This window comes from Aedes albopictus, chromosome 3 (genome assembly GCF_035046485.1).
Source record: "Aedes albopictus strain Foshan chromosome 3, AalbF5, whole genome shotgun sequence".
Taxonomy (NCBI): domain Eukaryota; kingdom Metazoa; phylum Arthropoda; class Insecta; order Diptera; family Culicidae; genus Aedes; species Aedes albopictus.
The window spans coordinates 179,680,329-179,708,079 of record NC_085138.1 but is presented as its reverse complement, the minus strand read 5'-3'; the positions used below and the strand labels follow the sequence as shown (position 1 = coordinate 179,708,079).

General features: G+C 37.1%; 1 protein-coding gene across 3 annotated transcripts; it reads right to left on the bottom strand.

Moving 5' to 3' along the window:
* Window positions 1–152: 152 nt before the first annotated feature.
* On the bottom strand, window positions 153–26,974 carry LOC109413055 (ecdysone 20-monooxygenase). Of its 3 annotated transcripts, none has more exons than XM_029862752.2 (8): window positions 26,488–26,974; window positions 3,725–4,247; window positions 3,467–3,657; window positions 3,197–3,398; window positions 2,979–3,141; window positions 991–1,221; window positions 704–928; window positions 153–636 (listed from the first exon to the last, which is right to left on the bottom strand). In XM_029862752.2, the coding sequence occupies exons 1-8, from the start codon at window positions 26,489–26,491 to the stop codon at window positions 529–531; spliced, it is 1,647 nt and encodes a 548-aa protein (XP_029718612.2). In that variant the 5' UTR covers window positions 26,492–26,974; the 3' UTR covers window positions 153–528. The 3 variants fall into 3 exon arrangements, with proteins under 3 accessions (XP_029718612.2, XP_062711572.1, XP_029718611.2); XM_062855588.1 differs by lacking the exon at window positions 26,488–26,974 and adding an exon at window positions 15,492–15,721; XM_029862751.2 differs by lacking the exon at window positions 26,488–26,974 and adding an exon at window positions 15,293–15,434.
* Between the last annotated feature and the right edge of the window lie 777 nt (window positions 26,975–27,751).

Genomic DNA, 27,751 nt, shown 5'->3' with positions numbered 1-27,751 from the left:
CAGAGTGCGGAACTGGAGACACACAGCCATGGACCGAGTAGAATGTAGACGACTCCTACGTATAGCAGAGGACACTCAGGCCATAGTCTGACCGGTAAGGTAAAGTATGATGTGTGTTCAGGCATTTCTTTCATATTAACACTTACTCAATATATGAATATGATTCGACGTTTACTTTCAGTGAAGTCTCGTTATATCTTAATAATTTGTACAAAGGTAATAAATTAATGCACTAGAAAATAATTCTATAATATGCAGCAGATGTACATTATATTAAATTGCTCAGACCACTTAGGGAACAATCGGCGTTTGTAAATAGTACACAGATCAACAATCTGTTTCAACAAAAAATAATCAATATGATTCTATCGCTTTGTCTTCGTTTGTTTTGTACCACGGTACTGTCCTCTCCACAGTAGCATTAACACTAAAACATTTAATCACAATAGTTAACAGGTTGTTCAGGATGTTCCAAGGGATATGGGAATTATCTGAGTAAACTTAAATACTAAATATATCCAATGCTGGTCAGTCGCGATCTCTAAAAATAATCTCAATGGGCGTTGCCGGCGCTAGCAAAAACTGGAACTGCGTGTCCAGTGGACTCTGGTACTCCACTTCGAATTGTTGGAATATCTGAAAGAAGCATATTAAAATAGTTATAATCTGGGGTTTCTTCTAAAGATAATAAGACAATTCATACCTTTGCCATTATGAGCGTTAGTTCGATCTCGATGATTTTATTCCCGGGGCACATTCGCCGACCGGTTCCGAATGGGAGCACCAACGACGAACCCGGTTCGTCCAGTTTGTAGACGTTTTGGTTTTCGTCCATCTGTTCCAGCCAACGCTCCGGTAGAAAAGTGTTTGCTTGTTGGAAGTTCTGTTCGTTTTGGCAGGATACTCGTGTATGGCACAATACTACCGTCTGGGAAAAAGGTCGAGCATGAAACCAATGAAGTAAAATTCAGTTTAAGCGATGATACTTACCCCAGCTTTCAGATGATAACCCGAGAGGACGAAATCTTCCTCGAGGATTCGTGCCAAGCAGGGAGTTGTGGGTGAAATCCTGTAGGATTCCTTGATGCAAGCTCTGGTAAAGGCCGCATTCACCAGGTCATTATTGGTGATTGTGTCTGAGGTGAACTCGGAAACAATTCGAGCCTGGCGTTCCGGATGGTGAGTCATATTGTTCAACAGGAACGAAAAGGTGTTGGAGAACTAAAAACAAAAATGTACAAATATTAAAACTAGCTTGTAGTTTCAGTAACTATATTCGGAATTATGTAAGGTTTCAAACTACTTGAGCATCCGCGTCAATTCCCGGCACCTCACAGCAAAACAAATTAAAATATCACTTGCCTCATATTTTCCAAACGCACTTCCGTAGGTAATCATCTCCCGCAATATTTCCGCAACGGGACGCACAGTCAATGGACTAGGTACAGTAAACTCGTTCAAAATCAACAGAAAATCTTCTCAACAATCACTGTTAAGGCCGCACGGGGCGACGTGTAATTTTTGCTATCTTCTCTCTCTTTCTAACAATTTGCCTCGCGATTTTGAAGATGCAAATATCAATTTCCACTGCCCTGACGTAGCTGAAACTTTAGTCGATTGTGCACCGCAAGTGAGCAAATAAACGATCAAATTTTTAGTTGATGATATGAAGTAGAAGATGAGATTTGCATCTTACTAACAACAGAGTAATGGCGGACGATTCAACCACCGTCCCGCCCGGCCTTAACAACAAGTTCACGCAATAATGTATCTGATTCAGATGGAAGAAGTGGACGGCAACGGTCGGCTTCAGAGTGAACTTGTAGCTCATTGACTGTGAATCCCGTTGCGGAAATGTTGCAGGAGATGATTACTTAACCCGTAGGCTACGGGGCTTACAACAAAATTTCAAACCGCTGCCAAAGACGCAAACATCAATATTTTTCAATGGAATTTTGAGGCTCACTTCACTATTAGTTGTAGTTTCAATTATGCTGGGAGCCAGGAGCCACAAAAACTGCAGCCACGAGGACAGTTTTATTCCGGTGGACGTCTGGGTCAGGAGGGGTAAAAATTGCATAACCTTCCTTTTAGCAAGGCTCCATTAGTTGGAATTCAAATGAATTCATCTGAAAAGTTGTTAGTTCTACGTATTATTGTATATTACGTCAGGCCTGGGGGTTAAGAAGTAGGTAGGTGGTGTAGAACTTTTTCCAGGCCTCCAAAATATTTTCAATTTTTAGTCTAATTTCCATGCGCTTGTAAAAGATTTTGAGGCACGCAAGAATTAGATTTTTCTGTCCCAAGCTAGGTCTTAAGCATATTTAATTAAACTATAAGTAAAACTTGATGGTAACATGCTGTTTTCGTTAGAAAAATCATGTTTTTCACGAAAGTAACGCGATTTTACAAGAAATTGCCTACTTTTAGGCGTTCAATGTTTCACAAAAGGTACCGCATTTATCGCCTGACTCTGAGAGTTTACATGACACATAACACAAATTTACGTTAAATATCATGTAAACCTTCATAACACTAAGTTTACATGACTAAAATGAAGTTTACATGACGTGTAAATCTTATTATTTTTATGTTTGTGGACCAATACAAACAGCCGCTTGAAATCAGCGGAGTATGAGAAAATAGAACTCGGCACAGTAGTTCTATTTCCTCACACTTTGCTTCTTCCAAGTGGCTGTTTACATCGGTCCACGTTCTGTCGTGTTTCATGCTGCAGTCCACGCTTTTCTCCAGAAATTCTATGCATCCTACAACTCGGACACGCAAAAGTCGATCTCCTCCAAATCTATACTTTGAGTCATGATATAGATCGTTGAGTTGTGGATCAGTTGGCAACGAAACTTTATGAAAACCCAAAATTTTACCGAATTACAAAGTAAAAGTACATACAAAATCCAAAGATGCTCAAGAGCAAGCGACGCATCAAACATTATTCAACTTATATCCTAAATACTTACCGTTTCAATGGCAGCATGAATCAAATCAATAATCCCGGCAATCTTATCCTTCTTATCCAGCCCCTCGGATTGAAGAATGTTCATGAAAATACCTCGCATATCATCATCTGCGCATTTGCCCTGCTCTTCGGCGAGTGCTTCATTCACGATTTCCGCGATTGTGCTGAAAAACAAACACAATTAGCAAAATTCACTCAACTTCAATCACAACCATTTACTCATAGATGATTTCCTCGCAACGCACATAGTCACGGTACAGTTTGGTGGGGAAGTACTTCCACAGCTTCACTCCGTAGTAGCTTTGACTGATGTACATGAAGGTCGATTTCACAGCTTCGGCCAACTTCACGAACTTTTCGTTCTTCTGCTTGTCTCCACTCATGTAGCCCATCCGACGTCCCAGCACAAAACAACAAATAACTGTAAAGAAAAAAAAATGAAAATTCTGTAGAATTGCTAGAGTTGTAAAGATCACAAAGTTAGCATACTTTCAAGTCCAACGGTGTTCGCGATATCCTGGAAGTCCTTCACGCAGCAGTTACTGTCGCGTTTCTGCCGAATCAAGTTGACAAATTCGTCCGCAATTTCATTGAGCGTTGGAATAAACGCCTGCAGCAACTTCCGGGACATGATTCCTGAGGTAAGCTTGACACGCAGCTCGTGCCACTGTTCGCCTTGTCTGAAAGTGAAGAAAGTTTTATTTATTATTCATGTTTATTCTGAAAACTTCTAGCTGCATAAATTACGTGTTCACAATCCCGGTGCTGGCGAACCGGTCCGGCCGACTCCTTCTATAATACTCTACGATTTCTGTCGGAGGACGATACGGATACTTGCTGGGATATTTCAGCACCTTCTCCATGTCGGCTCGATCGAACAAATTAACTATCGGCACGTGATCGTATTCCAGCACGATGTTGCCATAACGTTTGTGCAAATCCACGAAAGCATCGTGCATTTTGTTGAGCTTATAGCGACCGGTGAAGTACATCCACTTCGTGCCCACCAGAGGCCATCGCTTCGGTCCCGGGATGTCCCATACCGTGTACACCGGTTCGGTTTGATTTATCTGCACCGCATCCGGAGGAACGTGTATCGTCGTCGAAACGACATGTTTGCTCAGATGCACCAGATGCAGTAGAAAGCTTTTGATCGACTCCAGTATTTTGCGGGGCTTTGGGTTGTACGACAGCAGCATGAAAGCTGTGATGAACACGTAGAACAGTATGATAGTCACTGACATGGTTTGGTCCGGTGGTTTGAAAATATCTGTGAAACAAAGCGGAGAAGAAAAATGTTGCATTTAGAGAAAGTCCATTGTGCGATGTAACTGCAGCGCATGCTTTCCACGTGAGGGTTGCATACAGAAAGGCGCAACATGGGTGAAAGTTGTACATATCAATGGAAGGAGACGCATGGTTATTCATTTCCATAAGCTCATAAGGAAATTTGACCTAGTAGCCATAAACACAACCATTGGACCTTTAAATTATGACATTATTGTATTTATAAATGATCGCGCTTAGCATTATACAGGCGTATGTACAATGATCAATTTTCTCTTCGGTTAATAACTTGGCCAGCAAAACATTTTCGGTTGTTTTTTGTTGTTGTAGATGCTACCCAAGTATCACGCTTGTCATATAAGAGTTACGGCTGCGCAAGTTTTGGTTGTATAGAAGTAAATTTGACGTAATTCTAACACAATGCTAGAATTACGTAAACTTAACCTCTATACAACCAAAACTTTCGCTGCCGTAACTCTTATATAACATGTGTGTTGCTTGGGTAATCCTTGTCGTCCTTCACCGAAACGCACCGAGGATCAGCCTCGCCAGAGTCAGTGGGCTACCCTACGATGGAATTGGGTGAGATCTTTCTGATTACATTTTTTGTACATAACTACATATAAATTGAAAATTCGCTATTTTCAACATCCGTTAATCTATTGGAAGCTGCTTCAATTCTGGGCTCTTTCTAAGTTGATGAATGGATATAAAATAAAAATGCTTGCAAGGACTTGGCCAGGTGTGTGAAGTTGAGACGGTCTTTGACATTATAGATAGTAGCGACATCAGCAAATGGATATATTCAACTCTCGCGTTTAGTATCATACAGGCGTATCTACAATGATCGATTTCTCTTCATCGATTTTCTATTCGGATTATTCCGGGAAATACGACCAGTATTCGGATGATCTCTCGGTGTATTTCGGTAAAAGACAACTAGGACTAGCTTCTACAACAACAAAAACAATCAAAAATGATTAGCCGGCCAAGTTATTAACCAAAGAGAAAATCGATGAAGAGAAATCGATCATTGTAGATACGCCCGTATGATACTAAGCGCGAGAACTTTGCAACTCCAGCCAAGATTTGTGCAATTATTCGTGGTATGCTATGCTATGCTATTTTTTTTGTTTTTGAACGATTTCAATGTTCCACAGAAATTCCAATGACACATGACGCTTATGTGTCCACTTTTTAGAATGTGACAAAATCCTGGGTGCCTGTACCAGTTATCGCACCACCTAAGAAAAACTATTTCTACAAAAATAAGAAGAAGACCAACGAATGTAAACAATAAGTCAAATGATTGATTAGTTTTCATACTCAACAGGAAAAATATAAAACGGAGCCAAAACTACTTTTAGTATTTATTACGGCGTGTGCCAATGATAGGAACCCTGTACCAGTTATGGACACATTTGTTAATTTGGGTTCCACTTCGCACTATTTACGTGCATTCCTTATGGGGTTTGCCATAACTGGTACACTATGGCGAAATAGGGTGCAAGGAGGCCGAAAAGTTAAGGAAAATGATTTATTTCTACCATAATTTGAGCAAATTGTGAAGTTTGAATGATTGCAATCATCTTTTGTGATCGTCATCTGCTACTCACAATTTTTGTTGATTTGTATCTTTAAAGGTTGAAAATCAACTATGGCGAATTTGAGGTACTATAGCCATAACTGGTACACTGAGCCTAAATATTGATTGATATATAGACAAAACCAACGACCTGCCTTTTTAAAAATTTTGTACAAAGCGCTCCATAGTAAATTTTCGGCTATTTAAGGACAGTAAAGCACAATTTTGATTATAGAACTACCAATACTGCTCCAATTCTTATGAAAATTTTACAGTATAATACTATTATAAAAATATGTTCCTAGTTAAATTTTGACCATTTTGTATAAATACTTTCAAAGTTGTAGCAGTTTGAATATGAAAAAACCGGACCGGATGCCACTTAAGGCCGCACGGGTCGACGTGTAATTTTTCCTATCTTCTTTCTCTTTCTAACAATTTGCCTCACAATTTTGAAGATGCAAATATCAATTTCCACTGCACTGACGTAGCTTAATTGTGCACGGCAAGTGAACAAATGAACAATCGAATTTCTAGCCAATAATATGAAGTAGAAGTTGAAATTTGCATCTTACTAACAACATAGCAATGGCGGACGATTCAACCATCGTCCCGTCCGGCCTTGAGAAAATATAACTTTGTAAAGGCTAGATAAAATGGAATGAAATTTTTACACAACATTTTGACATGCATACTTTACAAAAAGACAAATTTTCATATCGATTCATATCGATTCATATCTTTTTCTGGCTATATAAATAAAACAGTAAAAATGTGTTCTTATTTTTGAATCCTCTTTGTACAAAACTTTAAAATTGCAGATCTCAGGATTCAACAATATCTTCGCAAATACTAAACCAATTTTGATGGTATAAGCTACAGTATCGGACAATAAAAATGCACCAAAGCCGTTTTCCCATACAAAGTAGTCAACTTTAGATTATCATATCTTAGTTACTTCTCAACCGATTTTTTCATTTTTCTGTGACGAACTACAAAACATTTCAATTTTCAAAAACTGTTGAAAAAGTTCAGTGATAACTATTGTTACAAAAGTTACAGATAGATTGAATTTTTACAATAAAATTGCACCAAGACAAAAAATGTTATAGCAAAAAATGGTTACGTCATATCATTATGGTGTCTTCGGCAAATATGTTTCTTGTGTGATGACGAATAAGTTTGCTGAATAGAACAACATGATTTGACTTCAACATTTTTTGCTATACAATTTTTTGTCTTGGTGCATTTTTATTGTCAAAATTCAACCTATCTGTAACTTTTGTAACAATAGTTATCACTGAACTTTTTCAATAGTTTTTGAAAATTGAAATGTTTTGTAGATCGTCACAGAAAAATGAAAACAATCGGTTGAGAAGTAACTGAGATATGGTAATCTAAAGTTGACTAGTTTGTATGGGAAAGCGGATTTGGTGCATTTTTATTGTCCGATACTGTACATACAATGTATTTTTTTTATCTGTATTAACGAGATCTTTAGCTCTCGGCTAGTTCATCTCGGGACCCACGCTTTATTTCCCTTCCGAAGGAAGAACTCACATTTTGCGAGTTTGTCGGGAGTGGGATTCGATCCCAGGTCCTCGGCGTGATCGTCAAGTGTTCTAATCATCACATCAGGTCCGCTCCTCCTACATACAATGTACTATTACTGGTCCAAAAGTCAGCTATTTTGGTGTACGTAGCACGCTATGTCTAAACCAACTGATTATAAAAATTAAATGTACATCGGGTTTCTCTCCACAAAACATCAGTATTCAAACTATATTTTCCTTTGCGGATGGTTTTATAATATTTCATCGGTGAAAATTTTCTCATACATTTTGTATGGGAGAGAAATGGGCCAAAAATGAGCATTACATAAAAATTTATTTGAAAAACAACCAAAAATATGAAAAAAAAAAAATCAAAATTTCCCCGATGATATATTTTAAAAGTTTCCGCATGCGGAATTAATCAATTCTGATATTCTGTGGAAAGGAACCCGATCTACATTCATTTTTTATAATCTGCTAGTTCAGACATACCGTGCGCAGTCTAAAGTTATGAAAAAAAATTGATGATAAATCGACTGATTTGGTGGAATTGTAAGACACCGAGAAACGATAGCATAGATGAGAGGGAATCAATAACACCGATAGGGCACGTTAACCAGTCCGTAGGATAGAAGAAATAAGGACTAGAAATTATTAAGATTGCGCCATTGAGCAGTACAAGTTGTGCGGGAAAAATTAGAAATTTCAAAGTGTAAGATTTTTATTAAGTGAACTTAATGTTAATTTTTCCACTTTATAACAAACTTGACCCTTACAGCATGTACCAAAAACCGCTAAGCCCGACAGTTATAATAAGACCAAACATAGGACAAATAACGCAAATATTGTAAGTTAAAACAATTAGACATAAACACAAACAATTATAGGGTGTCCCAGAAAGTATGGGCACAACTTTGCAGCTCTGCCATTTGGGAATGGATGCATATACAAACTTTGTTTTCACACATATCCTGCCCTAATATGTTAACATCAAATGCCAATCATTAAAATTTGCATTTAACACTTTGTTCGAAAGCGGTAGAACATTCCCTAAAAGACCTTTTAAAGCTTCTGCACAAATTGCTATATTTTTCAATAACATCGCTTAACAAATTGTTTCCTACGCATGAAATTAAGCTCGATAAAAATTTCAAAAAATATTTCCGTGTATTTCCATAAGCGTATCTATTATACAACCCTTAGTTTGAATTGACAACATTTACTTTTGAACCTGAAAAATGAATTTAAACACCAAAATCGATATTTTTGAAAACCCGTTTTTCTAATAGATGAAAACAAGCATCTGAATATATATCACAACATGCAGAAAATAACATTTTAATTTCACTATAAGTAAAATAAATGCCCCAGCTTTATAAAGTGTAGATTGAATTATTTTTATTCTCGTTAAAACATGTTTAAAAACTCGAATGTCTGTGGGCATGTCTTATCCAGAAATAGAAAAGGCGAATTTTCCAGTTTTCTCAAAATTCTGAAATACCCGTGCGTACGGGCAAAACATATTTTAATGAAAAAAATTTAATCAACCATCTGAGGAAACATGTTTTTGAATATATTATGTGAAAAAAAATCGAAAAAAAAATTTCGAATTCGGATATTTGGCAAAACCGTAAAAAAGTAGTTTGTGCAGAAGTTTTAAAAGGTGTTTTTTTTTATTTTAAACATTCTGCATACAAAAACCCTTTTTATTGTATAATCTCTTTACAGGTATCAATTAAAATACCTTGAATAAAAATACAAAAATAAAAAAAATGTTGTTTGTTAAGAAAATGATTGTATTTTTGCTATACAAAGTTGTGCCCATACTTTCTGGGACACCCTATAGAATATATGTAAAATGATTGTATTTTTGCTATACAAAGTTGTGCCCATACTTTCTGGGACACCCTATAGAATATATGTAAAATTACAGCACCCCCTGAGGAAGACACAATCCCCGTGTCGAAACGTCGGGAAAATAAAGAACGTCGTTTGTTCAATACATGACTGCGTATCCAAACATAATCAATTCGAAAAAAAATGTATGACCAAAATTTGACCGTACCACCCATTAATAATCAAGAGTTATGACAATGCATTGCCGAATGCGTCACTTTCATTAGCGTCGCCGAGCATCTTATCTCTTGATTGTGCTCTCGTATTGAACCGAACAAGAGCATGAATAGCACATTTCAGGAGTCGGGATTTTGTGGAGTCTTCTGGAATTTCTGCCGGAGCTTCTGCTGCTACTTCTCATGGAGTTCGTCCCGTGATTTTTTCGGATATTTTTCAAGGCTTTTCCTTGTAGTTGATTATTCAATTTCTTACAGTGATCCACCTGAGTTTATTTTTTTTTAACAAAATTTCTCGGGATTATTCCAAGAGCTCTTCCCGGAACCTCTACTAGAAAATATCCTGAGATTCTGTGTGCACTTTTTAGGGATTTCTTTTATAATTTCTCCCGGAGTCCTTGCAAGATTTTTTCAAAGAGTTTTTCTCGGAATGTCTCTCAGGATAACTTACGAGATTTCTTGTAAAAAAAAATCCCGGAGAAATATCTGAAGGAATCTCGGTCAAATTTTGCAAAAGAAAAACTCCGCAAAGACTTGTTGGAGAAATCTCGAGAGGAAATTCGAAAGAAATCCTGAGAGAAACTGGGACTTCTCGAAAAAAAAAATGTTCTGGAGGAACTCTGAAAACCTTTAAAATAAATCCGGAAGAAACTACTTTTGTAATCCCGCAAGGAAATGCACGAAAAATACAAAAACTGTCTCTGGAAGAAATTCCTAGACGAATTTCTGCAAAAATCTCAATGAAACTGTTGGAAAACTATCCCGAAACCATTAGGAGAAATTCCTGGAAGAACTATGGAAAACATTTGGAAAGATCTGCGACACGAATCCAACGAGAAACTCTGGAATAAAGTCTGGGGGTACATTTTCTAGCAGAGACCCCGTGCAAAATCTCGGAAGGATCTATTTATGGAAGTAAATACGTACAAACTTCTGGATATTAATACTTGAGAAAACTGGAGAAAGCCAAAAAAGAAAAACATTTTATAATATCAAGGTCAAACTTTTATAACTCTATTTGTTCAAATAAATAGTCATAGCGAAAAAATCCTGTCTTTTCCTCGTGAGGAAAACTATTCCCATCCAAGACCATTTCCCTTGGGGCAACCAGACGCCCCAACATTTGGTCCTTCCGTGAAAAATGTTGATATATCCAAATCCATTATGCGTGTTGTGCACAGCTGTTGTTAATTATGGCATAAGGAAGTGTCCCAGAAAGATTAAAGCTTGAGTTCATTGATTCTTCTTCTTCGTCTTCTTTATGGCTCTACGTCCCCTCTGGGACTTGGCCTGCCTCGCTTCAACTTTTTGTTCTTTGAGCACTTCCACAGTTATTAATTGAAGGACTTTATTTTCCTGCCATTCCATGAATTTGTATATTGTGTGGCAAGTACAATGATACACTATGCCCAGGGAGTCGAGAAAATTTTCCCGACCGGAACAGGAATCGAATCCGCGTCTCCGGATTGGCGATCTGGACTAACGGGAGTTCATTGATTAATCTGCTTGAAATTCGAAGATTTGGCAAGAAGTTTGAACTTTGGGCATCGTTTTTTTGTCAACAAGATAATGAGAACAAACTTATACAAGCATGATAGCCTCAAGAATCACGTGCAGCTTTTCAAAAATGCACACAAGGAATCTGTGGAGGTTTCACGTATTTTGATCAGCTACCGCTCCACGCGTTCAGTGGTACCTTCGCAGATGGGTAGAGTTTATCAACGAAAAAACACTCAAATTTCACGTCTTCTCAATTCACTGAATTGCCCCTATTTTCGTAATAGGAAAAATGTTTTTCATTTTTACTTCGGAATCCTAATCAGACTAGTCCAGGTGCAGGGGGTGGTCAAAATGTTTGGGATAGGCAACTTTTTTCTCTCTCAGAAAAATGTTCAAAATGCTGTAACTTTTGATAGAGTGCATAAAAAAATCTCAAATTTTGACTGTTTGTTGACCTATATATCGGCACCAACATTTCAAAAGGGCGTAACTGCATTTTGAAACAAACCCCTCTTTCACATCTGTAGATCGTATTTCAATGTCGCCATGCAAATCATCGCCAGTATAGGAAAGAAGAGCAATTTCTCTGTCTAGTAATGTTTGTGAATTTCGTGGGAAACTTAAAATATGACCCACAGATGTGAAAGAGTGGTTTGTTTTAAAATGCAGTTACGCCCTTTTGAAATGTTGGTGCCGATATATATTATACAGTGATAGACATTCGTTTAGCCGAGGCCAAAAATTTTTCAAAAAAGTGTCAGAAAACTCATACAAAAGATTTTATGATAAAACTTTTTTATCGAAGTGATAGTATATCTAGTACCATTTTATAAAAAAGTAATACATCACACTTACATATACACTGAAATAAAAACGAGGGTAAAAACCCTTTAAATGTCATTTTTTGCCTAGACATTCGTTTAGCCGAATTGTACAATTTTTTGAATTCCATAATTAAAAACTAACAAATTTCGAAAAATATCCAACAAAATCATTTCGTATGCTGACCTGCATTATAGATCGGCTTGTAAATCATGAATTTGATCGTTTTCGGAATTGTTGCCATATTAATTTTACATGCATTTCATAAAAATATGTCATAATATTGTAAATGTTTTCAAATTAAAATTTGATGTAGCTATATTTATTGGTAGTGTTTCAAAAGAATCTAATGAAAGTTCCATGACGAGTGCAGGTTAAACATTTAAGAAAAACAATGTTTTTAACAGAAACAATTATCGCAAACCATCCAAAAATCACATATTTAAGTATTGTTTTGATAAAATATGATGGTTTCACTTGCATAAATCACAGCGTTTACTACTAATACGTCTTGTGATAGCTCCCAATATCTTCTAGACTGTATTCTGGCTGAAATAACATACATTGGACGTCTCACATTTCGAAGAATGGCATCGAAAGTATTCAAATTTCTAGTATGAAATACTTGTTTCATAATTTAGACGTTCTTTTCGAATAAATCATGTTAAAAATGAATGTGGTTCAAAACTAAGACTCATTTATAATATACTTCTTCAGATTGAATGAAATAAGCCAATTGCTTGACCATATCTTGCATTTTTGTATGAGCACCTACCAAGCCTGCTTTTAAATACACAGGGTACAAAAGTTCTGACACTTCATGCAGTTCTTTCACTTAGCAGTTTTCCAACTCATTTGGTAATGCTAGTATCAAACAGGTATACTCCACAGGCATTAGAGCACGTCTTTATTTCAACGCAGAACTATTTATTTTAGCTTTCAACAATCCCATTTTAAGGTTTAATCAACCAAAAACCAATATTCTTAATTTTTTCATGACATTTTATGCAAGAATTTGAACATTTCTAACAATAATTCTGTGCCATATTTTCAAAACTGCTAATCTAGCTTACGTTTGAGTGTTAACAGAAATCATTTTTCTTAAATAAATTTGTTTATCATCGCTTCTCCTTATCGGAACATTTTTTGTAGCATTTCTCTGAATTTCACAAATAAATAAACTTTTAAGGTCAATTATCTTGCGAACACGTCATAATCTAAATGCCTTGGAGTAAATCCTCGAAATATATTCACGAAGTTGCAAAAAATCTATTGAAAACCAATTTTTCATTTACCTCGGCTAAACGAATGTCTAGGTAAAAAATGACATTTGAAGAGTTTTTACCCTCGTTTTTTGTTTCAGTGTATATGTAAGTGTGATGAATCACATTTTTACAAAACAGTACTAGGTATACTATCACTACGATAAAAAAGTTTTATCATTCAATCTTTTGTGTGAGTTTCCTGACACTTTTTTGAAAATTTGTTGGCCTCGGCTAAACGAATGTCTATCACTGTATGTGCATCTTCTTCTTCATTATGGCTCGACGTCCCCACTGGGACTTGGCCTGCCTCGCTTCAACTTAGTGTTCTTTGAGCACTTCCACGGTTATTAATTAAATTTCATTTAATTCGGTTCACTGATTTGCAAGATATGACAGTTCAAAAATGAGTTGTCTAAAAAGTAGTGTTCTTCGAGAACTGTTCTAGCTTCACGAATGAAACCAATCGAGCTCAAATTTGTACCAATGATGGACATATAATAACATTAATAGGTCAATACCTAAACAGTCAAAATTTGAGAATTGTTTATGCGCTCTGTGAAAAGTGAAAAGCGTTTTGAACATTTTTCTGAGAGAAAAAAAAGTTACCTATCCCAAACATTGTGGCCACTCCCTGTACTTACGACTTTGCATAGATGGCCTGATTGTTGAACTAACATGCCGAAGGAATTGATGCTAAAGTTTACCACCGTTATGCAGATTTATGATTTTTTTTTATCTGTATTAACGAGATTTGTAGCCCTAGGCTAGTTCATCTCGGGACCAGTGCTGAAAATTTCATTTCGTCATATCTAAATTCAACCACCTAAAACACATTTTAGAAGCTGAAGCTGAGAATATGGTATATGAAGCACTTGTGCGGCTAGACCAGTTCTGCAAGAAAGTCACGGAAAAACCGCAATGTTTCGAATATTTAAGGTAAATGTCACGGACTACCCTTCAAAAATGCCAAATGATATTCACCGTGAATATCATTGGCATTTTTCGAAGGAAGTTCGTGACATTTACCTTAAATATTCGAAAAATAGCGGATTTTCCGTGACTTTCTTGCAGAACTGGTCTAGCCGCACAAGTTCTTCATATACCATATTCTCAGGTTCAGGATCATGTAGTGCATTATGTGATTCACAAAAATCTTGGACCACGGTTATGAAAGTTTACACAACAATTATGGAATGCATGCGGACCTTATGAAATTCAATTTTTTATATGTTTTGCTGCTTCATAAGGCTGGCCTTTTGCAATTCTCGTGTTCAGTTGCCTGAGTGCAGACTGTGTGAGTAAGGTAGAAGTTCGCCATTGTTTTTTTTCACGATCGAAACAGGACGCTTGATCTCATTTGTGCTGTTTTTTGCTGGTAAGATTTTTTTAATAACTATTACAACTTATTGAACCTTATATATTATTTCATACTATGTTACTATGCTATGTTACTATGAAGACGTCTTACTGCAGTATTCGCCTGAATAAATGGCAGGTGGTTGCCGAAATGATCATTTTCCCGCGAGACTTCCGCCTATGTTTCCGTCCAGCACCTGCAATTGGATGTCCCGCTGCACAACCCGCAAACCCGCATTGCTGCTATCCCGGATAACCCGCATCTCTCGATAGCTGAGCACATAAGTGTTATTCGTTCTATCATGATATATTGCCAAGTATATTGCATATAATGTTTGTGATATTTATCTTTCAATAAATTATAAAATTAACTAATTATGTTTTATTCATTATACAAATTTCCTGATTCATATAAATCTGTTCTGCTTCCCATACAAAATCCAAAATTATTTCAGTTAATAACTAAATTGAACTCATCGAAAAACTGGATGACAGATCATTTGGTTTTCTTCTGGAAAATCATACAGTTTTAGGATGATCGTCATCCGAATGCTTGTCATCCGGATCAAAGGCATTCGGTTGACAAGTCATTCGTGAACGGACTGATGTTCGTTAAAGGGCGTGTGCGTATAGCTTCGCAGTCGATTTAGAGAGGATGTTTAGTTCAGTGTAGTGTGATGTCTATAACCTAACGATTTTTTTAAAACAAATTTCTTCACAGTAATATGTCTGTTTGTCTGTGATCTAGCTGTAGATCCCCGTTGGCAATTATTTTGAGCTCTTATTTTTATTTTTATCCATCTATCACTCTTCAACATTAGTGTGTAATTTGTTGCACGATTCTAAACATTTTTAAAAAAACATCATATACTTACAACCATACGAATTCAATGTGAAATTGGCTTTTCCGATCATCTTTAAAAGAAAATATAAATACTAAAAATGTGTCATTTAAAACATATCCTAATAGTCGCTGATCATTAAAATCTGCAATTCATGTGAAGGTCACACATCCACCAAATCACGCTGTTTACAGTCCATATTTCATCTAGTCATCGTTATCGCTATTATCACCTCTTATCTATACGAACAGTTAATTACTGTTCCACTGACGGCACTGGGCTATAATTATCAACCACCACGCGAAATTTTGCTTGTATTACTTCACTACCTACTATCGGAAAGAAACTAAAACCGCCTCTCTCTCTCGTCAACGAATGAACTGCTCACTATAACAATGGGTCATTGTGCAAACCCAAACTTGTCCGAACATGTTCAAAATTTTTGTCGTTGAGCTACTACCTAGCCGTTTAGCAGTATCATTTGAGTTTGTCTCCAAGTTTTATCGCACCCATCAGATAGTAGATCCATCTGTTGTAACACATGTTCAGCTCCTGTTACTATATAATAGATATGACAACAATCTTGCCATCAACAGCAACAGCGTACATGACGGGTCGGTGGGAAATGTGCTCCGTGAAACAAATTCCACCGAAGATAACACTTGCACTTTCATTTGCGCGGGGCCTCTTTCTCGCGCGCACGCGGTGGTGCGGCAGCGTGCGGGATTACTCAAGAAGACAGTCGAACGCGAAACAAAGCTCTCCGGGCGCCACAGTGCACCACCAGCTTACCACCGCTGCACCACCGCAGCGCAGTGCTGTTCGCGTAAGCTGAACGCTGAACGGCAGAAAGCAACTACGCGCATCACACGGCGACGCCGCCGCCGCGTTCACTGTCACGGTCAATGTTCCGGTCGTTGGTCCAGTTACCTATACAGCAGCAACAGCTGCAGCTGCAGTAGGCAGGCACCTCTAGGTAGGTACACTAGAGTTGTGGAGGCAGCGGTGGTGATGCTGCATCGTCGTTGGTCGGTTCCCGTCTCTCATTGATTTGTTTTGGCATGGTGAAGCGCACGCGTGTGTGGATCTGCCTCTTCCAATCGGCTCCATCGCAGTGCACAGTGGTTCCGTCGTAGGCAAAAATCGAATCGGAATTAGTCTAGTTTTTCGGTTGTTGGAAGGTTAATTTTTCAGTTAGTAACTCAAGATTGTAAAATAAATTATTTATGGAATAAATAATAAAAATTAGTTTGTTTTTCAGACCGTCTCGAAAATCAATAAAAGTTTGTGCCTAAATTATTTGAGCATCCACCTCTTTTGGGCACTTGCTGCGGATTGAAATTGACTGAGTTATACATAGTAGCAAGTGCCCAAAATAGGCCCCCCTGCCCATTTGGTCTCAGACCCTATCAGAACGTCGGCTCAGATGGTACGCTCTCCATCAGATGGGAGATTCGTTACGTTTTTATTAGAACTTCTAATGGAGTTAGAAACTTGGTGTCTTTGACACTGTTATTCAAAACAACATTTTCTACAACACATCGTGTGATAACATCAGCCTTATATCTTAAAAAAAAACTCTACTTCTCCTTTAGAAGGATTGATCATTCTCCCAATAGTTTAAAAGAAGCAAAATTGAGCCTGCACCCACAGAGCTCATAAAACAGTTTCTCCTTGGATAAAACCCAGGATTTCATTCATGAATTCATGTTGGGATTCATCCAGAAATTCCTGTTAGGATTCCGCCATAAATTCTTTTAGGCATTCATTCAGATTTTTTTCAGGGGTTTCTCTGAAAATCTCTCCAGAGATTCCTCTATGGATTTCTTTAGAGATATCTCTAAGACTTTTCCAGAGTTTTATCCAGAGATTCCTTCGGTGGTTTCTCTAGGAATTCCTCCAGGAATTGAAACCTGCTGAAACATCAGAAATTCCTCTTGAAATTCCCCGAGGAATTACTACTGGGCTTCCTCTATAAATTCTTCCTGTGATTCCTTCAGATATTCTGTTAATCCTTTCAAATTCAAACCGAAGATTTCTTCAGAAATCCTGGCTGAGATTGTTCCAAGGATTTCGTTTAGGATCCCTTCAGTTATTCTTTTTGTGATTCCTCCAGAGATTTCTCCTAGAACTCGTCCATGTATTCCTTTAAAGACTTCTGCTATGATTCCTTGAAGGATTGCTTCAAGAGTTTCTCCGAGAATTTCTCCAGAGATTGCGTTCATCGATTCCTCCAGGAATTTCTCATGGAATTCCTTCAAAAAATCTTCTTGGAATTCCTCCAATAATGTCTAATGGGATTCTCTAAACAAGTCATGCGGTGATTATTACAAAAATCTTTCTGAGATTTCTACAGAACTTCCTCCAGTAATTACTTTACGACTGGAATTTCTACAGGCATTACTGCTGAGACTACCCCATGTTTTTTTTTCTGGTGATTCCTTAGACATTTTTTGCTGTAATTCCTTCATGGATTTAAATCCTTCAGGAAATCTTCCAAAAACGCTTCCTGGATTTCTCCAAGGGTTGTTCCTCAAATTCACCAAGGATTTCTCCAAGGGTTCATCCAGGAATTCGTCATGAAGTTCCTCCACAAATTTCTTTTGAAATTCATCCAGTAATTTTTTATGTGATACCACAAGAAATTCTTGCTGTTGATCCTCTACTTCCCATGGTTGCTCTAGAGCACCAACGATTTTCGACGAACTGAATTCAACGAATATGATGTATCAGATTTTAGAATTTGATTGTAATCTCTTTAGGTAAGCCTAACTGCCAACTACCTGTTTCAATAGTGGATTGAGAAACAATCAAAATTCTTTAGATTTAGAACTATTTTGTTTCGTTGATTTCGAATAATTTGGTCAATTTTCAGTAACTTTTGTTCGGGCACTTTTTTGAAAACGATTTCTTGACATAGACAAAGTCGTTTAAAGTCGTGGGAAGGAAAGGGTTTAGCTTCCTGATGTATCACATAGGGAACAACTTGCTGACGTAGTGTATGATTTTAGTCAAAAATTACCCTAATGCACAAAGGTTAATTAGTAATTTCCAAAAATTTCTCCATGCAATTATATAAAAATTCATCTAAAGATCCATTTGGGGTTTTCTTCAGATATTGCTGTAAGGATTCCCTCAGAGACTACTCCAGGGAGAGCTCTGAATATTTTTACTCAAATGCTCCAGGATTTACTATAGCGATTTTTCCGGGATTCCCCAAAAAAATTCTCAAGAGATACTTCCGCGAATTCTTTTACTTTCTGAATCTTTCAGAGTGAATTAGATATGCTGTTTTTTTTTTAAGAATTGTTTCATCCGATTTCATGTTTGATGGACATGAAACATTTTTATTGACGTAGAAAAATTAGTGATGTTTTGCAAATACAACCAATAGTGGCAATGCATTTATTCTAATGATTTTTTAACCGATTTTCTCGTATCATTTAGGTCAATGTTTCCCAAATCGTTTTAAGGCGAAGCTATTATGAAACCACACCTCGACTTTTCAAGAGTACAAAACTAATGAACCGAAAGTCGGCTTGACTTCTGGAGGACTCGGTAAACCTGCAGATGTTACTTCCGGCAAAGAGATTTTTATGTTTCCTGGAGGAATTCTGCTGACATTCTTAGTGGAACTCTATATAACTATACCAGATCCCTTACATTTGATCCCTTTGGCAGAAGTCAATGATAAAAATCTTGGAAAATGCCTGACAGAATTCACAGCGAAATTGTACATATTCATTCTATACTGAGTTTTGAAGGACAATTAGGAAAAATTCAAATGAAAATCTGAAGATTACTCACTCTAACATAGGAAGTTATAGCGAATATTCCAAAAAAAGCTACTCCTGAAAGACTCTCTAATGGAATCCTCTAAGAAATTTTTAACAGATTTCCTGAGTTCAATAGCAGAATCCACAGACGAATCTTCAACGGAATGTGTGAAGAAATGTTTGAAAGTTTACCGAAAAAATGTGACTTTCTGGAAGCATTACTCGAACCCCCAGAAGAGTATCCTAGAGAATCCCTGATATTTTAAGGCAAGTTTAGACGAACGCAGACAGCATTTTAAAAGAAGTTATTTTCATACAGATTCCATTTCCTTATTATAAAAAAGGACCTTTTCAAAAATCTTTCATCTTGTGCCGACTATTCGAACCTTCTTCAAATGAGTGTAATCAGTTTTCCCGGGTAGACGAGAATATTTAAATCAGATCTCAAATCAAACAATTTGTGATGACATATCTCTTAGTGATTTTGAAGTGTTATTCATAGGTTTACTGAATATCGCACGAATACCCCAAAGTGATATGATATCAAAAATGTCTACATAAGAACAAATTTAGTTCTTCTGACCGAATGTAACATATACACCCATAGAGACGGATCAATGTACGTGAATTGACATGTGCCCCTTTCTGAGCTGTAGAAACGAAGAACCTTATGCTCTTATTCCTCTTATGTTGACAACAGTGAGCTCCGCCTGTGGATCCTAAGATCAAAGTTTCGATGCCGCCTGTTTGCCCTTTTTTTCTTTATTTTCAAGAAAAAAGGTCAACAATTCTTGGTTGGTATTGTTCTTATCTTGTAATATCTTAACGAGCTATTATTAAGCACTTCTCCATACTAACCCTGCTGTGTTACCTCTTATCTCAATCAAAACAGTATCAGTTGTGTTCATCAGTAATTCAATTATTAATAACTGAATGTGTTATTCGTTACATTTTCTCGGGTTGTACCTTTTAATTCCGTCATCTAATATTAGAGGGTGGAGTTACAAAACTAACTACACTTATTCAAATACTTGCTTGCTAAATTTCGTCTAAGAAAGGGAAATTAATGTCGGTGATTGTAGAGTTAGTTGTTTTTGTTAATAATTATTAAATCAGAAAATCGTGAAAATTTGTATCAAGTTTTCAACCAACCGTGTATACAAAATGCACTAAGTAGTGTCCTACTAGTATAATAATTTGCGTTTGGTAATATCCGGGAAGTTAGTCCTTACCCGGGAAAAATCCGGGAATCGGAAAACTGAAGTTGAATGGACACCCTGCATAGTGGACGCTCAGCGTGTCTGTCTGGGTCATAATGATCCCATTTCACAACTAGGGTTGAAGGCTGATTCTATTTTTCTTATCGAAAGTTTTCAAATGGCCATTATTTTATGCTACCGAGGCTCTTGAGTAGCTCTTGTTATTTATTTATTCGCTACGTGCTCAAAAAAAAAAATAGAAATCGAACGTGCTATATGAACTCTTGTGATCTGCAATCGGGTGTAGTAACAGTGACCATTACAGAATATATTTGTTTTATAATAACTATCATAATCTAGAACAAGATCGTTGTGTTATCTAATGCAGTCAGATCTGACAATTTTCCCAGTGATTGATAATTCAGAAAAAAAACAGAGCATCCAAATTGAAAAGTCTTGTAAAAATAGTAAAGTTTTTAAATTCAGCTTCTATTGTTGAATACGAAAGAAATTGAGAGATTTTAAGGTTGAAGAAGTCGTCATTGATATCATCGCCATAATTGAAATTTCAAAAGCTTTCCTTTATTATATATTCACTTTATTTCATTCGAAACACAATAAATACATTTTCTATGAAAACATTTCAGATCTAAACAAAAAAAAACTGCTTTCCGAATTTTCACAACGACGACTTCTTAAACCTATAGTGTTAATATTTTTAGTGTTACATAAATACTTATGTTCTTCTTCTACTCTGCAGTTTTGTTTACTTCCAGATTTTCAGGAAATGCCTATGAATATGTTTTTTTTAAAGAGTTTTATTAAAAAAAATATCAGATTTGCCAACAGAAATCTTTTCCATGCACCAACTTTGTGATTCTGTAACCAGGGTGGCCACTCTGTCGGGAGTTTCGGGAAAACCGGGAAAAGCTCGGAAATTCGAAACCACCGGGAAAAAGTCGGGAAAACCTCGGGAATTGTTGCTTGCCACCGGGAATTTCCAGAATTCCAAAATTTGTACAGTCTCCAGAAGCATAAGTACGTGAATCTGTGGGAAGTGCAGTCAACCACTGTTGAACTATATAACATAGTGGATGAACTGGCGTAAAAACTATTCTTGGAAATTAATATCTTGTCGTCGAGCCATGACAATTAAAGTTAACCATAGTGATGTTACCTAACATCACAATTTGAACAATTTCAAAGATATTCTAAAGAACATTTTAGTGGAAAGACTGGTTGAGACACATTCAAATATTTATGGATTCATATGTCACTTATGCATTTCAGGATGTACACATGTTCCAGAAAACATCAAGCGTCCTATAAAAGTTTTATAAAAGATAACAAAAATTATTACTTTTTTCTAAAAAATTATCCCTGAACAATCTATAGGAGAATACTTGATATAGCATTTATCCTTTGAGCGAAAAGTCTTTGAGAAATTTGAATAGGATGCAGATAAAATTTTGAATGAATGAATGAATTGCCCCAAGAAAAAATTAAAATTAAAAATTATGAAATGAGTGATTCTGGTGAAATCAATCTTACAATTTAAAAATTGGTAATGAAAATCAATTGAAAGAATACATATTTAAAGGGATTTTTAGTATCTGATGGAATTCCTTAAAGCACGCCTATTGTAGTTCATAAAAGTATTCCTAATATTTTGTTTGAAAGATTTCTGTTGATTCATTTGTTCATTCGTTGTACTCATTTGTTGAACTGGTGAATAACAATGTTCGGAGAAAACCGGAGTAAGTTATCGGCAAAATCCCTTTTTGGTAAAGCTTCAGCATAAGTTCCTGGTAAAACTCCTGCTTCAGCAAATTCTCGAGATTTTTGAGTATTCGTAGTTTCTAGTAAAACTACCACTTGAAATTCTCGTGAGAGTTCCAGTGAGTATTCAAAAGCAGCTGGAGCAATATAGTTGTATGATTTATGGAAATAAATAATTCCCAAATAATTAATCTGTCTCTACATTTTGGGGAAATACTTTCTCAAAAACTTATCTTTCAGGAATTCCTGGAGAACTTCCTGACATATCTGAAAATGTGATCAGAAAAAAAAATAAATCTCTGAGAACTTCATATTGCAATCGCTGATGAAATAACTGAGTACAATTATCAGACAAAATCTAAAATTTCTTTGATCTCTCAAATTTCTTCTAGAATTTACGATTTCAGCCAGGCAGGTTAGTTATCCTGACTTTCTGCAGTAGCCATTTACGCTACCATATAGTTTCTTTTAAAATATCTTGAAAATCACCATCAAAAATACTATACTGAAGATTTCCCTAGAAATCGTTTCCAAAATTCTTTCACGAGTAATCTATCCAGATATTCCACCAGAAGTTCATTCGGAATGTTTTTTTTTCTTGGCATTCTGTTATTGCCTATTAGTTTCCCAAACGAACTTACCAATATTTTTTTAGAAGATTGATTGATTGATTTGTCTTTATTTAAGAGACTTTCAGCCATTTTTTAGAAAAGATTTTTGGAATATTACTAAGAAATCCACAAATAATAAGTGAATTAGCTGTTAGTTAAAATACATATTAATAAAAAAAAATTCGTAAATCACATAATCATAGTTTATTCTCTGAGAATTTCGACCTCCCAGGATTATCATTTTTTATTTGCTTAAACAACTGCATAATTTGTACTAGTTGGTCATCTGTGAATTCAAGGAATCTTTAATGAAGATGTCGTAACTTCAATGCCCATCATTGGATACGAGACAAAAAAACATAACTTATTTTCAAGTTCAAATGAATACTATGTTAAATCCAAGGATTTGAAAATATTCAATATTGATTCTCTTAATTTTTTCTCAGTAAATAACGTTTAATTTTCACTGTAAATCATTCTATTTTTGAATCGGGAAAAATTTCAAAAAACCATCGGGAAAACCGGGAAAAACTCGGGAATTTTATTTGCCGCTCTGAGTGGCTGTAAAGATTTCTGTGCATTTTAAACCAGGATTTCACTGTATGTTATATAACAAACTGAGATATTCTAAACCTTTCATCTATATGATCAAATAATCATCCTGGGCTTGTGTGATTGAATCTAAGGATTAAAAATCGCCCCCTTCATCATTATCTTCCATTAGGGTGGCCCACACTTATGAGATGAGCATGAGCATGAGCATAGATGACCGCACAATTCGTAGTTGCTACTCCGTGATTGACCAGAGCAATCGAAATTGCACAAGGAACCAATGAATAGGGCTTGGGGCTAGCTTACTATTCTCAATGTACACAGGTCGAGAGCTCTCAACTTTAATAAGGTCAATAACGGCGCCGGCCACGTCCTTACGGTCATCGAGGATGGAAGGGAATGTTAGTAAGACAAACGTTGTTATAAAGACCGCGAATCGCTGCATCTCCACGTTTGTCTCAGGAAGGAATTTTTTGTTAGTAGGGTAAGGTACATTGTCAGTCCGGGAGTCACCTATGGTTGGTGATATGATTTGACAATGGATCAATATACACAAACCGCCGTTAACAACCGACCACTTTTCGACGCAAGAACTAGCCAAAAAGAAAATTCTATCGCGCGTCTCCACTCTACTAGGGAGCAGAAACCTTTAGTCTATTCCACACAGAAATACACTGAACGCGACTCACTTGCCGGCGCCCGGATTTTTTCTCGACCGGCGAACCCGAAGTAACATTTTTCACTCTTTTGTGTAAATGCAAAAAATGAAAGAAAATATTTATTATCAACTAAAAGTGTATTCGAAACTAGCGCCGAAGGGAAGCGAAAAATTCGGAACCGACTCGAACCACGGCGCGCGCACACTCGTCCCGTCGTCGGAGCCCCGCAGAGAGAAGAGAAAAAAAATCGCAAATATCTAGCAAAGCCAGCGCGCGAAGCTTTGCTGCTGCCGAACTACCGCACACTACTCGGTGGCCCACACTTATATGAAAAACAAAAATTTCGAAAAATACCCAGTCTTACCTCCTGAATCAGTTGTTTTGGACTCCCAGAAATTACGTTCAAAATTTGAGCAAATCGGTTGAGTCTAAGGGGGCGCTCAAAACGCTTGAAGTATGTATGGGAAAACTTGGCCAAATGTATGCAGAAATTTTAAGTTTTCGAATTTTGCCTCTAGGTGGCGCTGTAAGCGTTCAATAATCAAACCCTTTGGTAATATTGTAGGTGTCTATATGCCAGAGAACTTTGTCGAAGACCGCGAAGTGATCCGACGTCTGTGAAAAAAGTTATACCCTAGGCAAAGTGAGGCCTTTACATGTATTGGAAAAATAATAATAAAGTTTATCCTCACTTTTCCTAGGGTATAACTTCTTTCACAGACGTTGGATCACTTTGCGGTCTTCGACAAAGTTGTTTGGCATATAGTCACCTACAATAATACCAAAGGGTTTGACTATTGAACGCTTACAGCGCCACCTAACAGCAAAATTCGAAGACTTAAAATTTCTGCATACATTTGGCCAAGTTTTCCCATACAAACTTCAAGCGTTTTGAGCGCCCCCTTAGGCTCAACCGATTTTGCTCAAATTTTGAACGTAGCTTCTGGGAGTCCAAAACAACTGATTGAGGAGGTAAGACTTGGCATTTTTCAAAATTTTTGTTTTTCATATAAGTGTGGGCCACCTTACCCCCCATATTACTTTACCAATATTCGCTCCCGTAAAGTTGATTATCGTCTCCTCCTGGGGGCGATTTCACCCATTTTGGGAATCAATGATTAAGATTGTCTTCAGAACAAAACAAACCGTGAATGTTACAAACAGCAATTGGGTTTTTAAATTTTGTAAAATGTATTGATTTTTTGATTTTATACGAAAGAGCACCTTTTTCTGAGCCACCATGATTTTTTTCAGATTTTTAGAACTTTGACAGTTGAGCAACTGCTTGACAGATGCGAAGTACAAAATGCGACGAGGGGTGTTTCGACAAATTGCTCCCATACAAACGTCAAAAGGATTTTTAAATAGGTTCCCGGTCACCGAAAATCATGAATATTTGAATTTTGGCTCAGTTTGGAATGCAGATTCAGAATATGCAACTATCTCAACTCCGTTAAAGAAGCCAATTGCATGATTGTATGAGTAACACTATGCTAGTCATTTCTCTGTCATTTCGTTCGGGATCCTAAGTGCACAATTATTATAAGCTACTAGAAGGCCACATTCCAGTAGGAGTATATGTGATTTTTCAGAAGGTCCTAACTGACTTGATCGATTTCTCTTCGTCGACTCTCTTTCGCTAATAACTTGATCAAAACAAACAAAATCATTATTCTTCTTGTTTCTATAGCAACATGTAGTCGTCTTCTTCGCATTTCAACCAAAAATCTTTGGAAAGCTTAATACACATTCTGTGATAACACAAGGAGAGGATCGATGAAGAGAAATCGAAAATGTCAGTTAGGCCCAAATGAAAAATCAGTGTCGTAATAGTTTTGGCTGTAAAGAGCTAAAGAACATTAATCATAATAAAGCACTTTTCACTTCAAAATTCGTGTTTTAAAGCTTTCAATAATCCTTTTTTTTTGCAAAAAAAAAAAACAATTCCACTGTCTTCTCGTCACTTGTTGCTGTTCTGTTATTGTTTAAAATTGATAAAATAAAAAAGTAAAAAATATCTCAATTTTATCAGGTATCTGATTTTGTCGCCCAAAATGCAACTAGGGGCAGACAAAGCTGGATCATCATTGTGGTTTAATGTTTTAGAGTAAGTTAAAAAAAAAACAAAAGTAGTTGTGACAACTGACAATAAACAAGTTGCAATTAATAGGAATCAAAAACACAAGATCAAAATTAAACCAAGAGATGTTTCTTGCTCTATTTTATTTGACCATTGTACCTGTGTATACCTCTGGATGTTGCTGTAAGTATGAATTGAAAATAAACCTAAAAAATTGTGGTTAAATTCACCTAATTTACCACATGCGCAGTAAAATACAAATAGTTGAAGTGCTCACCAGCATCTGCTAGTACATTTTGCTTTAACTAGCAGCGTTAAATTTTCACAAAATATCAAATCCACTAACTTAAAAAAAAACACATACACATTTATGACCACCTCTCCAAGCAAGTTAAACCACTGTGACGACAACGGTGCTGAGCAGTAAGCTTTGCGCGGCGGAGGACCAAGAGAGCACTCGAACGCGCGCGCGAGAGAGGCCCCGATAACGATTAGCGCTAGAGAGCAAACTGATTGACACGCTGCCGACCGCTGAAAAGCATTTTCGCATCAATGAAACATTGTTGACTTACCCATGGCGATCCGATCGGTGTACTTCTCTTCCACGAGAACCGACTTTGAAGTTAATTGCTTACTTTGGGCACGGGTTGACCTGTCTTATCACTAATCACTAAACAACGAGACGACAACTCGTTTAGAATTGAACTGCCGACCGTGAACAGCCTGGACCTAAAGAATCCAAGAAGAGTGCGCGGCAACCGATTTCGAACTTATTTTTTATCTCTATGCGTATTTATTAATCCGGCGAGACAAGCGTACACACGCGGTATCACCTGATAAGCTAAGCCGGTGGTGGACCCGAAAAAGAAAAGAAATCTGTCGCGATTTTGCCTATTGTTTAGCCGGTGGTCGTCTTCGACCGAATGACCGGCCTTCGGTTCCGTCTTCGTGCTATTATCTTACCGCGGGACGTCCTCTTGTCGTGAATAGGGAAGACCTTCGTTCGTTTGTATGTTATCAGCTCGGGTGGTGGCGGTGGCGACATGTTAGGAGATTTTTTTCGGTAGGTAGGTAGTCTTCAATTGATAAGACTATGCGCGTGCCGACATGCTAAATGCGACATAGATCACGCACTATGGATTGGGGCGATTTGAATATGCAGTTCAATATAACTGTTTGATCATAAGAGAAGGATGAATAGGAAGGGTTCTATTTAAATTTTTATCTGAAGCATCGATAGTTTATTTAGTAAGCACGGCATTTGGGTCCCATATAGCCGAGGCGGTAAACGCACGGGTATTCAGCATGACCATGCTGAGGGTGACGGGTTCGATTCCCGGTCGGTCCAGGATCTTTTCGTAAAGGAAATTTCCTTGACTTCCTTGGGCATAGAGTATCTTCGTGCCTGCCACACGATATACGCATGCAAAATGGTCATTGGCAGAGGAAGCTCTCAGTTAATAACTGTGGAAGTGCTCATAGAACACTAAGCTGAGAAGCAGGCTTTGTCCCAATGAGGACGTTACGCCAAGAAGAGAGAGAGAGGCATTTGGGTCATTTTGACTTTACGGACAGTACATTGTTATCTTGATGGCTACATCGTTACATTGGCTACATTTGATACTCTAGCGCTAACCGAATAGCGGACGGGCTTGGACTATGTTGCTCCAGTTTCCTCGAATGCTTGGGAATCCCAGATCTTGTCTAGCGCGTTCGCTGTCGCCCCCGATGTCACCGACCTTTACCTGATACCCTGCAGAATATTGTTTTTGATACTACTTCTTCCGAAATTCACATTACGTGAAGCCCACTGAAATTATATCTAGGAGTTTCCTC

What these genes read in the sequence shown, in the direction of transcription:
- LOC109413055 (XM_029862751.2), bottom strand. Translation starts at nt 15,332, where the DNA reads ATGATCGGAAAAGCCAATTTCACATTGAATTCGTATGGTT. An exon ending in GAACACCGTTGGACTTGAAA is followed by an intron (nt 3,399 to 3,466) that starts GTATGCTAACTT and finishes TTTTCTTTACAG; the next exon opens with TTATTTGTTGTTTTGTGCTG. An exon ending in GTTATCATCTGAAAGCTGGG is followed by an intron (nt 929 to 990) that starts GTAAGTATCATC and finishes CCTTTTTCCCAG; the next exon opens with ACGGTAGTATTGTGCCATAC.